At 33.9% G+C, this 12,858-nt stretch overlaps 2 protein-coding genes across 2 annotated transcripts in view; one reads left to right on the plus strand and one right to left on the minus strand.

Annotated features, from left to right (window-relative positions):
- The window catches only part of LOC149785093 (uncharacterized), a 121,913-nt gene extending 114,694 nt beyond the window's left edge, over positions 1-7,219 (plus strand). The window contains exon 14 of the mRNA XM_089978845.1: positions 4,168-7,219. Coding sequence (XP_089834971.1) covers positions 4,168-4,296 — 129 coding nt within the window. The 3' untranslated portion in view covers positions 4,297-7,219. The remainder of the gene's footprint in view (positions 1-4,167) is intronic.
- Positions 7,220-9,302: 2,083 nt separating this feature from the next.
- Positions 9,303-12,858, minus strand: part of LOC149785094 (general transcription factor IIH subunit 1-like) — a 64,126-nt gene continuing 60,570 nt past the window's right edge. The window contains exon 14 of the mRNA XM_089978846.1: positions 9,303-10,482. Within this exon, the coding sequence (XP_089834972.1) occupies positions 10,396-10,482 (87 nt within the window). The 3' untranslated portion in view covers positions 9,303-10,395. The remainder of the gene's footprint in view (positions 10,483-12,858) is intronic.

Here is a 12,858-nt window from a genome sequence, read left to right on the forward strand (position 1 = left end):
TGATTGGGCTTTATATAGTACACTGCTTACGTCAGCTTCAGCAGCCGCCTGGCATTAGTATAATAGGCCTACACATGTATAGTACACTGCTGACGTCAACTTACTTCAGCAGCCGCATGGCATTAGTATTGCATTGCATCAGAAAATGATGCAATCAACTGTGGATGATGTGAGCATGATGGTATTATGCAATGTTACATCATTATTCCGGATGTTGCTGCAGTCCTACTGGAGAAATTTACACAGTGAAACATAGAAAATGAGGTATATGAATATCTTCAAAACGAGAGCCAATACAAATTTTTCACGGTTATATTCGTGTTCGGCACACCAAAATACTACAGATTAGTGCCTTTTCAAGTCAGTAATGATTTCACTGTTGACCAGTGCAATAGACCATAAAAAAAAGTTTAAAATTTGCATTTTATTACTGTAACTCACGTTGCCAATAAGGTGAAGTGAGTTATGGTATGGCCTTGTGACCGTCATGCATCCTTCTCAACAAAATCCACTGAAACCGTTTTTACCAAAGTTTTCAAAAAGCATCTGGAGATGAAGTTTTGTACAAAAGATGCAAGCTTCCATCTAGTAATGGCCATCATTAATCAAAATGGAAACACTACTTCTCAAAGATGACTGAACATAATTACATCAATTTTGACAGAAAGTATCCTGGCAGGACAGCTATTGATTTAGACATGTCAAATTGCCTTCATATATATCCTTTGTTACTAAAAATAAAATCTGTTACCCATCAACAACTACTACATCCAACTTCTTCCCAAAGCCCACCAGAACAGCATCAACCAAACCTTGTACAGTGCATCCTGCACAAAGCCAAACAGCAAATTTGACCAAATTTGGCACAGTGCATCCTGGCACAATGCTAACCACAGCAATTTCAATCAAACTTGGCACAGTGCATTCTGAAACAAAGCCAACCATAGTAATTTCAACCAAACTTGGCTCCTTGCATTATGGCACAAAGCCAGCAAAAGCAATTTGGACCAAACTTGGCACAGTGCATCTTGGCATAAAGCCAACCAGAGCAATTTGGACCAAACTTGGCACAGTGCATCTTGGCATAAGGCCAACCAGAGCAATTTGGACCAAACGTGGCACAGTGCATCTTGGCATAAAGCCGGCCAGAGCAGTTTGGACCAAACTTGGCACAGTGCATTGGGGCATAAAGCCAGCCAGAGCAATTTGGACCAAACTTGGCACATTGCATTGGGGCATAAAGCCAACCAGAGCAATTGCAACCAAATGTGAACATGGAACATTGCATCCATGCATAAAACATTCAAACTTTTACAAATTATACTGATCTGCCATCAAATGTTGCCACTGTTATTAAAAATAGAAAAGTTCTCTTATGACCTTCTCCAAAAATGCTTATTATAATTCAACCAGATTTGACTGAAACCATTTGGACATGAAGACATTTTTTAGTTCGTAACAATAATGTCAATCCAACATTAAATACGGTGACTTTTACTAAAAATAAAAATACCTTACAGCAGCTCTTTCTCAAACACCACTTAACTATATTTGACTAAATTTGACAGAAAACCATCTGGAATTGAGGGCTTTCAATTTTATGCAATGATGTTTCTCCACTGTCAAACATGACAACTATTGTGAAAGTAGAAAAACATTTAAATGACTAATACTGAAAAACTGCTTATCATAATTTAATTGAATTAAAAAAATTTTTACAAGAAGCATCTTGACAAAAATAGGATTTCAGATTTTTTAAAATGATGCCAATTCACTGACAGGGTACCATTAATAAAAATAAGATATTTAAATAACTTCTCAAAAACAAATCAGCAGAAATTGACCCATTTTGAACAGAAAGCATTCAGGTAATGAGGGGTTTCAAATACAAATGATGCTGATGACCAGTTATGGCCACCATTACTAAAAGATGTAATAATTTGAATGGTCTTTTTTTTTCTTCTTTTAACAGCAACAAAATTCAACAGAATTTAACCCATTTTTGCAGAAAGCATTGTGACATGAAAGGCTTAAAAATTTTTTGTATTATTATGTATCTTTGATTTGCATTGTTTGTTGGCTTTTCTAAATGACTATGTACATCTATATTTTGTACTTGACCTAGACCATAATCGTGCACCTGACCAGTGACATTTATTTTGTAAACAACATAACATAGATAATATTTCTCTATCATTAAATATTCAGATCATTATTAGTAGTAAACATGTTTATTTTAATTTGAGTTAAAGATGCAGTCTTGATTCCGACCTTAGAAACTTCCCAAATGGAAATTTCCTTTTAAGCCAATGACTATTTTCAGAAAATGGTAATTGCAACCTAGATCAAGTAGAGATTATATTTTTTTTTTACTTGAAAAATTACTCATTCTTGCCCTTATATCTGAAGCAGAATCACTCTTATTGTTGTTCCATTTTTCATTGGGTGGATTTATTTATTCAAATTATTATTCACTGGAATTACAAAGTGCTGAGTAAACTATTGGACAGAAACATTATTTGGAACTGTAGTGAATTTAGACAGGAACATTTTATTATTATATTATTGTGATGCAACAACAGATTGTTAGCACATCGCTAGACTCCAGGCCATTGGCACATTCAAGACTACAGGCAATTAACATTCAGTATCAGAATTTATTTGGATTGCCATTGGAACTTGCACATTTGGACTTGTTATAGATCTTTTAGGACTGTTTCAGATTTAATTCACAATACTGTAAGTTCTTTTTAAATATTCATTTTGTATTCTTGCAACAAAAAAAATTTTGTTGAGTTTTACAAAACTTATTATTCTCTCATTTCTGTTACTTAAAGACCATAGAGTCGTAACATCATATAATGCTAATCAGTTATTACTAAAAATAGATAAGCCTTTAATAACTTCTGAGTGCTTGAGCTTGAAAAACTTTAAGATTTATACAACTAGTGCTGTTCTGCCATCATATTTGACTGTTGTTACTAGAATTAGAAAACATCATAAATCTTTTATCTTAAAAAAAAAAATGAGCAAAATTTGACTAACTTTGATATGAGTCATTCTGGCGGAGGATCTTACAAATGATACCAATGTGCCATCAAATATGGATAAAGAAACTCGAGAAAACACTTGTTTTCCTAACATGTAGTCAACAGCATTGAAAGAAATTCAGTAGAAAACTTACTACTGACCAAGATTTCCTGCTTGTGCATTTGACTGTTTGGAAGATGCTGGTCAGTTTTGGGATCGTTGGGACTTAATGTTAGAACTTCCAAATTATTTTTGAATAAATTACTGCCAGCTATTAAGATCAACTCACAGATTAGCCAAATCCAGAAATGTAAGTATTGTGTAGTGAATAATTTTAATAAGAAATTTGACAGACTGTGCCCAGATGTTAATGCCAACTCAATTGATGTAATGTTTCTGGCTGCAGACAGTTAATATCATAGTCAGTCTGTGTTATGTGTAAAGGATCAAGTCCTCAATACTTGTCAAGATAAAGCATGCATAGCCCACTAACTGTATTCATTACAACTGCTTTTCCATTGATTTGAAAATGTCCTTGATGCTCTCTTCATTAGACACGCAACTAAACAGTCTAGTTTGACGAGAAATGTCTGCATGCTGACCTGTTCCCTTTCATTTCCCATTAAAATCAAGGGATGTTCAACATTTTGTCATTTAAAATGTGAATATTGGATGTTCACAATAGTGCAAGCTTTGTAAAGCTTTTGTCATAGTCTGTTTCTTTATTTTTGCTGCCAACTTAAAAACGAAAATGGGATCCATACATTTTAATGCATAATAAGGGAGTTCAAAAGTTAATCCAGGCATGGATAAATGAGGGAGTGCTATATTGTGCTTTCTTTTACGATTTTATCTCATTCATACAAGGGGTGAAGTACATACAGCATTGTACCAGTGTACTCACAATTGCAAGATGGTCGATTTGTACAAGACTTTTTACTTCTGCTGTCATCTGCTATGCATAGTACTTCTAAACAAAATTGGCATTCATTCACCTGCATGAAATAACTGAGCTTTTGTGTTGTCAGGATTTGTAGGTATCCAAGTCAAGTATAGTTTTGAAGAAAAAACAGGAAGGGTATTAATATTAGACTGTCTTGAAATAAACTTTAGTCATTTATACATTTTTATTTTCAGATCTGTCACAGTGCCAACACCAAAAATGGAGAGGTTCATTCTGAGAAAATAAAAGCCCTTGTGGATGCATATGTAGAAAAGTTTAATCGTAAAAAAGGGGAGGCTAATGCTCTAGACTCACCCGATTGATAGAAGAATTTGTTTATCAGTTATTTTTGTGCATTTGAAGTTGAATTTTCTTCTCATAGTCATGACCTCAAGTGTCCAGGGTTTTGAAAGACGAAAATAATGTAAAAGCTTATGCAGTTTATTTTCATCAGCTCTTCTTTAATCAGTAAATTGCTGACTTTAGGTGATCAAGGATGAAAAACAAAAGAGACTGCAAAAGAGATATGAAAGTAATATTCACCTTTGTTACCTATTCGTCAGTAAAAACATTTTGGAGGACTGCAACTTATTTCTACAAATATTATAAGCATGCAATTGGAAATTCCCATCTAGTACATTGACATGTACCAGTGATTTACTGCGAATACGTGTATTATGCAATCATTGTCAAGATGCTAGCTAAAGACTGAGATCCAGGTGTATGTCCATTATAGACATTAATGAAGTATAAACCATTGCCAGCTCATAAAAAGACTTGCTTTCTGTTTTTGATTTTGAATGGTTAAATTGAGGAGGACAAAATTTCATTCTTGGTACCATCATTTCTGTTTTTTTTAAATGGGCAGAAATATTCTTTTACAGATCAGGAGTCCCATTATGAGTACATTTAAAAGAAGCTATTGCATTTCTGAACTAAGGGAATGACAATCGGGCAAGTGTAGTGATAGTATCATCGATTGTTTACAGTAAATTGCTATTTGCTGTAGTAAATCTTGAATAACCTGCAACGTTCCTAATGTTCTTTGAATTTTCTTTTTGTTTTTGCTTTCGGTAGATTTGAGTGCGAGATATTTTTCAGCTTGAAAGCAGTTTAATTTAACATTACAATTATGCAAACAGAATATGTTTTCACCACAAGCCTGTTAAAAACAAGCACCCCAAAATAAAAAGGAACATGAGAGGCATATGTTTGGAAATTTAGGTTAAAAGAAAAAAAGAATAGTTAAATTACAGTTGGATAATGGGTCGGTGGTTCTTCCCTGGGTTTTCCAGGGTTCTTCCTCCACCAGTTATACTGGCCGCCATGTATAGCCTACCTTGTGCTGAAAAATGGCGTTAAACCCTAGAACAACAACAACAACAGTTTGATAATTTTTGGATTATCGATTTTTTTTCTTAAAATTTGATTAAGGCATAATCTTTTTCTGTTTATGAAACTGAGTAGTAGAAATGTAAACTCCCATCATTATATAATCAGCTGTCAAGCAATGATTTATTCAAAATTTTAATTGACTTTAGACCAGTATCAGAACCAGTTTATATACCAGTAATCATACCCTAAGTATTATGATGCTGCTTAGCATGATTAACTGGTGGTTCGACATGTACATAGATTTAATGTGCTGTAAATCACAAAACATTAGCAAGCACAACATTTTTGGGAAATTGGCAAGGAACATATTTCTTTGCTAAAATATTGCCATTAAATTTAGATAATTTCATATTAAGAATCAAATTCTTGTGAAAACTGTTTATGGTTAACATACTCAAATTTATTTGTTAAATTGAATGCCTCTCAAATATTCTGATTTATAATAATAGGACTGTACAAATTGCTCACGTTTTTTAATTTTTGCTACAAATATCTATGACTCTTCATGATAAACCAGTGGCCCAATTTTACCTGTTTTGCTAACACACAATTTAAAAAAAAAAAAACAATTTGCCACAAAGAATATTGTTGGAGTAGAGTATGTTTTAATACTGATATTGGTACAAATGCCATATTTAAATTGATTGGTGGTGGGGGACAAATATAAATAAAATTTTCTGAACTATATACATGTTGTACTTTTATTGCAAATTGACACTGGCCCATCCCCAGATAATCACTGAATTCACATTATTATCAGTATCCTTCATCCAGTTCTTATGTAATTTTAAGATGAACTAAAATGACATATCATACTTTTTCAGTTTATGAAAAGTGTTGATGGATAGATATGGTTTTCACAGCTCTGTAATCTGGCAATTGCTTAGGATAAGGGAGTAGATTTTGCAATTAACTGCATCTTTTTAGGCTGAAATGATGCTCAGGTTACTTGTGAGAACTGATGAATCATGCATTTCTTAGTGAATTCAGTTATTGTTTTTGAAGACTTTGCAAATAATGTCTTTTGGGTAATTAACATTTATTGTATAGTAAAACAAGTAAACTGGTAATAGTAAACTAGTTGACTGATGGTACCTTCAGCACAACATAGCTTCCATGGCTCCCTAATTTACAAAAGCCCATTGTAAAGGGCACCTTCTCTTTAAAACCTATTATATATAGACACCTCTTCATAAAAGACATCTTTCCATCAAGGACAATGTTTTTATTTAATATGTTCTTTATTGACTTGTTTGACTGTATATTCATGGAATGCACATGAGTGAGCTTAGTCAAATTTAAATGTAAATACAAGAAAATGGAGGCTGTGATTTTTGTTTTGCCCACCTTGGTGGAAGCTCAACATAGTGATCATTTTTGCATTTATATGATTGTCCATGCCCTTGATTAAAGTCACCGTTTCAAGTTTTTTTTTTTTTTTTCTTTCTTGGGCTTGAAAAGAGGGGAGTCTCATAGTTACTTATTTTGGTTATCATTTTCTTTTTTCAAGATCATGCAGATGTGTCACAGGCTATGTATTAAAAACAAAATCTAGTTTATTCTGTGGCAATGCATACAGGAATCTGATGTTTTCAGTTGATTGAGAGTTGATGTGGGCTTTTCTTGTCTTATTACTGACAAGGAAATTTTTAGAATCAGCCAAGGTGTTTACAGAACATAAGTATGTAACACTGATGTACAGAGAAAACTGTTCTATAATAAATCCTTGGTGAAAATCAATGTCTACTTGTATATATTTTAAAAGTATTTGAAAGGGAGGCATTATAAAATACTGGAAGTACATGTGTCCATATGAGTGTCATAATTGAATAATAAAATGTTTTAACATTCTGCTTTGTGGGTGGTTTCTTTCTTTCTATTAAATCATTGAAACCAAAGCTTTCTTTTACAATAAAATTCACCTTTGTATTCTTACTCAGCTGTGTTGCAAAGAAAATGACATTAGTATATTTTAATTAGACCTTGCATTAGTAAACAAAAGGATTAGCATTCCTCAGATTGAAAACAAAAAAGTTTTTAAAATGGAGTTGATATATATCTACCTACCTATATGAACGGAGGGCTATGATTACATGTTTGCAGACTGTCATGAAACTTGCTGAATATTTTTTTAAAGAGCGCAAGATAATCAATTTAGTATCAATGAAAAGGTCATGGTAACCTATTTTTGATATGGTTTTCTAGTACTCCTCAGGAAGCATGCATTGATCAGGTTTAATAGAATTTAGAAGAACGTGTCCAGAAAATGTCTACACTGTAAATGCAGTGCCAATCATGCTAGTAACCATGATGTTAAGGATATATCATAAGCTGTCCTGCAATTTAAGCATGCAAGCTGAAAAGAGAAATTACAGTACAAAAGGTACAGATCAAAAGCAGATCTATTGAGCCAAAGAAAGAAGTAATAGAGACTTGTTTACCATATATACTCGCTTATAAATCAATTCAAAATGTAAACTAACAAAATATATCCTGATCTGCTGCAGCATAATGTGCCTGCAGATCAAGGTTTGATGTTCTACTGATTATTTTTAACAAACTGCACAGACCCAGATCTGCTGGTACATTACATGATCACAGATTGGTGTCTGTGCAGTTTACATTTGGAATTGATCTATTAGTGAGTAAATAAGGTAGGTTTCACGGAAAATCAAGGCCAGATAATTGTTTTGATAAATTTCTACCTGCCGATTTAAAAAAAGGATATGAAAAAGTTGTAACGTCTTATACCAACATAATTAATACAACCATATTTTTCTCAAGAAAGACCAGCACACAGAGTAAAATGACACTATTCTAACAAAGAAAAAACAACTTAAATGACAAGTGATAATTTCCATTTTTTTTATTTGAAAGTATTCTTATAAAGTAACTGTAAAATGAAAGGAAGAAAAACATTTAACAAATATTTATGCATATGCATAGGTTCTGAAGTTCCAAATACTTGAACTTTGCACATAAATGTGCAAATATTTGAATTTCCAGTTTCAGTACTTCATAATATAAACCTTGAACGTGAACTGGTTCCTGATTCTCTTACTGGTTCTACACATGGCTGAATATTATTGTAGTAGTCTAAAATTCTAAATTGTTCTTTAACAAATGGAACTTGGATGGACAATGACTGCAGTGATAAAACCATATTTTGGTGGGCATAAAACACTTTTCCACATCAAACTTAAGAGAAAAGTCTAGACCTGAACTTTTGTTCCCATATATATCTTCCCTGTCTGGGAAAATATGACAATTTCTTCTTTAAATACAAAAAGTTTAATTGATGTTGACTGGTAAAGAACATGCTTAGAATTTACAAATATTTAATAAAATAAAATATTTTATCTTTTTCTTTTTAAAGAAACACCTGTAAATTTATTTGGACAGAATATCAGACACCATCAAAACTTGAGCATTTGCTTTTCAATATAGCTGCATTTGTAGAATCTTCCATCATTATATCTAGCACACACAAATCTCCTGTGAAATCTGATGCAGCAGTGAATATAAATATCTTGTTCTGCATGCATCAAATTAAACCATGGCACATGAATTGGCTTCCTCGTATATCTCTCCAAGGAATTAGCATGTTGATTCTTGACAGTACTAACTTTCAGATCCAACAATTTTACTCTCGGGTAGGTCAAGGTATATTTTATGGCAATTTAATAGAATTGTGTAATTGGTATCTATGTTCATTGAATCCTGTTGGAGATGTAGTAGCCCAAACCCAAATTAATGAGAGTTCCAATACATCTGAGGGATTTGGTGAACATTTTAACCAGGAAAAAAAAAATTAGATCAATATTCTAACATTAAAACAACAACAAAAATCATAATCTTTTGGATACAATTTAAAGTTTTCCTACTGAATGTGTTGGCTTTATTTAATACTCTTCTGGGGTGGTGCATCATTCTGATGTACAACAAATAATGACCTTGCAAGACAGACTTCAATCATCTACTGGGAAATAACCACATCAGCAAATGATTAATATCTTTTTCTGCTGAATAAAGCAAGTACTGGCGGTTTGACAGGTAATTTACATGAAATTACTGATTCTGATCCATATTTTGATTTGTACACAATCAGATACACATAGATTACTGTGGAGCAGATGGGTTGAAAATCCCTGGATAAATAAGATAAATTTGGCAATACAGCACAGTTTTCTCTTTTTGGAAAATTTCCCCGTGTGACTGCAGAACCTAGCAGGATTACGTTTTCAGTCAATACACACATGATGATGAATACAGTAATTTGTTTTGGTGCAGCACAGAAAAAGAAAAAGTATAACATCTGGGCATCAATGCTGTTGGAAATCTGATAATAGTACAAGGTTACAGCCACATCCATCAATGATGCAACACATTTTTATGCAATAATTTATCCTTATTTATGATTCCCATCATGGTAATTTGCATGTGTCACTATTCATTCACCTGATTATCAATCTACAGTAATTAATAAAATTTGTAAAACTGACACAATTTGGTTTGAAAAAAATGTTGAAGAAATCCTATAATTTACTGGCCCATTGGAATGCCCCTATTAAACATATGCCTTCTAGTAACCCTTTGGCTTCCAGTAGCTCAAGATTTATCAGAGTCTGATACAAGCTGGCTTTCATAAGACAAGAATTATTAATGGATGTACAAGCCATATGACCATCAAGCCACAGTTTTTGGCACAATTCATCAACTGTGTTTCTGTATGTCAGCATAGAAATGAACTCTTACAACTAATCATCTGATGGTCTGAAAATCAAATTTAATAGTTGAAATAAAAACTTGTGACCTTTGATTTCCAACATCATGTTACAACTGTATGGCAGTTGGATCTGAATAAAACCCTGATGCATAAAAGAATCTCTCAGACCTTTTCCATATTAAAAGGCATGACTGAAGCAGGTCTGCCATTTCTTTACCCTGACCTACACAGATGATGCTGGCAAATGCAAGTCTTCAAATTCTCTACTGTAGATTTTACATCTGCAGCATTTTAAGTGATGTCAGGATTTCTTCTGCATTCGTTTTGACTGCCATGTATCAAATTTCCTACATGCTGCAGCAAGCATCTCCTCCATGTGACCTGTTAGCTAAAAAAAAAGAAAAAAGTTCTGCAATAAAATGTTTCTTTGATAATACTTACCCAATCATAATACCTTAACAGAACATCCACTACCTCACAAATCCATCTCTTCCAAGTGATAAAAGACATTAATGTCCTGACATTTAATATTTTTTAATTTGCTTGCAGAGAAGGAATATATACAAGAGTGGGCTCCCTTGGATTGAGGTTTTGGTGCCAAATCCCATAAATTGTTAGTTCATCCAGGGATGTAACTGGGGGAAGGGTTTAGTTGGAAGTGCCCATAGTAAGACCTTGGCAAATATAATCAAGGAAACATTTTTATTCCAAAATTGGTTTTTTCTTCAAATACATCACTAGATATAAAAAAACATAAGGAAAACAGGCAGGATGTGAATGGAATTATATCCCCTTACCCAAGAGTTATCTTCTGCAAGATGCAGGATGGAATGGCACATATCTATGAATGGATATGATGCCTTCCCAAAAAGCATGTGATAACCTGTCATTACATAGGTTTTGAGTGATGTGGCAACGAGGCTTACAAAGGTTTTGAGTGATGTGGGAATGAGTACTGTTGCACTGGCTCCATTGCTTGAAGTAGTGGATGAAAATAATATAGATAAGTCGTCTGTTTTTTTATGTCTACTAGCAATTCCCCACTTTTCTCACTGAATTGGAGATGATCCCCGGTGAATAATACGGCTTTTGAACATACCCTCTTCTGGTGCTTGAAGTGTCTTGCCGAGGTTTTAATGCATAAATGAATATTCCCTAGAGCCTTAGTGTGCAGCACATTCATAGCTCAGAAATCCTCTTTATCAGTAAGCTGTAAAACTGGATCCATCCATCTGAAGCTGTAATGATGTATCTAATCACCAGCGTGAACCATTACATAACAATCCAATGTCATGCTGTTGTAAGTTGCTTTAAATGACAAGGTGCAGTGCCAGACGAACTAATGGGGGCCCGGCCTCTTAGTAATTAAAAGAATATATCTATAGCAAGAAAGCAATTTTAAAGTGATGGAAGAAACTTTTAAGTTAAATATCATATAAAACTTCCAAATGCCGTGCTCACAGGGGGCCCCACGCGTAAATCCAGCGGGCCCTGCCAAAATGATCAAAATTGGGTCCCATGTTTGCTAAGGTCATTCCTGAAAACGTGCCTTCATAAGATATGATTAAGTTATAAAAAATCACCAATGACCTTAAAAGCAAGGTTATGAAATACCCCCAGGAATAGCTGTTGTCTGCAGGGTAAAATCCAAGATATACCAAACGGGGCACCATGATCAGAATGAACAGTGTAAAATCATTTTTCACCAGGATCTGTAAGACACTTTTTCCAAAACACATTTTGTTTTTACATTTTAAGTAAAATGAAGGTGTTGAAAAACCCCAAGTCGTCAAATGGATTATCACTCTACTGGCTGCCACACATTTCCAGAAATCCAAGATAACAATTTCCTCCTTTTAACTGTTGAGAAACTTTAACCAATAAAACCAATTTTTTGTGGCAAAGTTCACATGCTCACATGATACTTGCATGTTCTGTACAAAGTTCTTTATCATGGCCTTTGATATTTAATATGGATATTATATAAACAACATTGTATCAACCTCAAGATACAACCACATGCCAAATTTGTTTAAATCTATAAGCAATATTTTTGGGGCAAAACAATGTGTGTGTGTGTGTGTGTGTGTGTGTAATTTGGATTTTTAATGTAGCTTTAACAATTTTTAGTCGTAGTGCTACAATGTCTGCATTGTGACAGATTATAGTGATGCCGCAGACATGTAGCATGAAGTCCCACCCAGTCACATTATCCTGACACCGGGACAAGTCATAACACTAACCTCTTAATGCTGAGCATCTAGCAAGGCAACTGTTAGTATCATTTTCATACATCTTTGGTATGACTCAACTGGGATTTGAACCTGCCACCTCCTGCATCTGAGGCAGGCTCTCTAACCGCTAGGCCACCGGAGTGGTCTAGGCAAAACAAGATATTGAACTGGTATCATTCAAAGTGTTCTTTAGATATATCCACAAACTGGGTTCAATGATACAAATCCATTATATTTCATACATGCCAACCATTATGAATAAAGTAAATATTGCAAAATATGTTTTCATGAAAACTTCTTGTACTGCCACCATTCATGAAAGAAAAGTTTGACAAAGTTTTTGAGATGGCTATTTAGCCATGTTGGAGGTCAGATTAGAATCATTGTCATTAGAACTAGCTACATGGTTTAGAGAAAACCCCATTTCAATATGACCAACTGCTTGGGAGATGCAGCCATGTGAAGAATTTCTGGATAGCTGCAAGCACCAATTTTGATTCAACATCACTTTAATGTAAGGACAATTATAT

This window comes from Sinohyriopsis cumingii, chromosome 13 (genome assembly GCF_028554795.1).
Source record: "Sinohyriopsis cumingii isolate HCF-2022 chromosome 13, ASM2855479v2, whole genome shotgun sequence".
Classification (NCBI taxonomy): Eukaryota; Metazoa; Mollusca; class Bivalvia; order Unionida; family Unionidae; genus Sinohyriopsis; species Sinohyriopsis cumingii.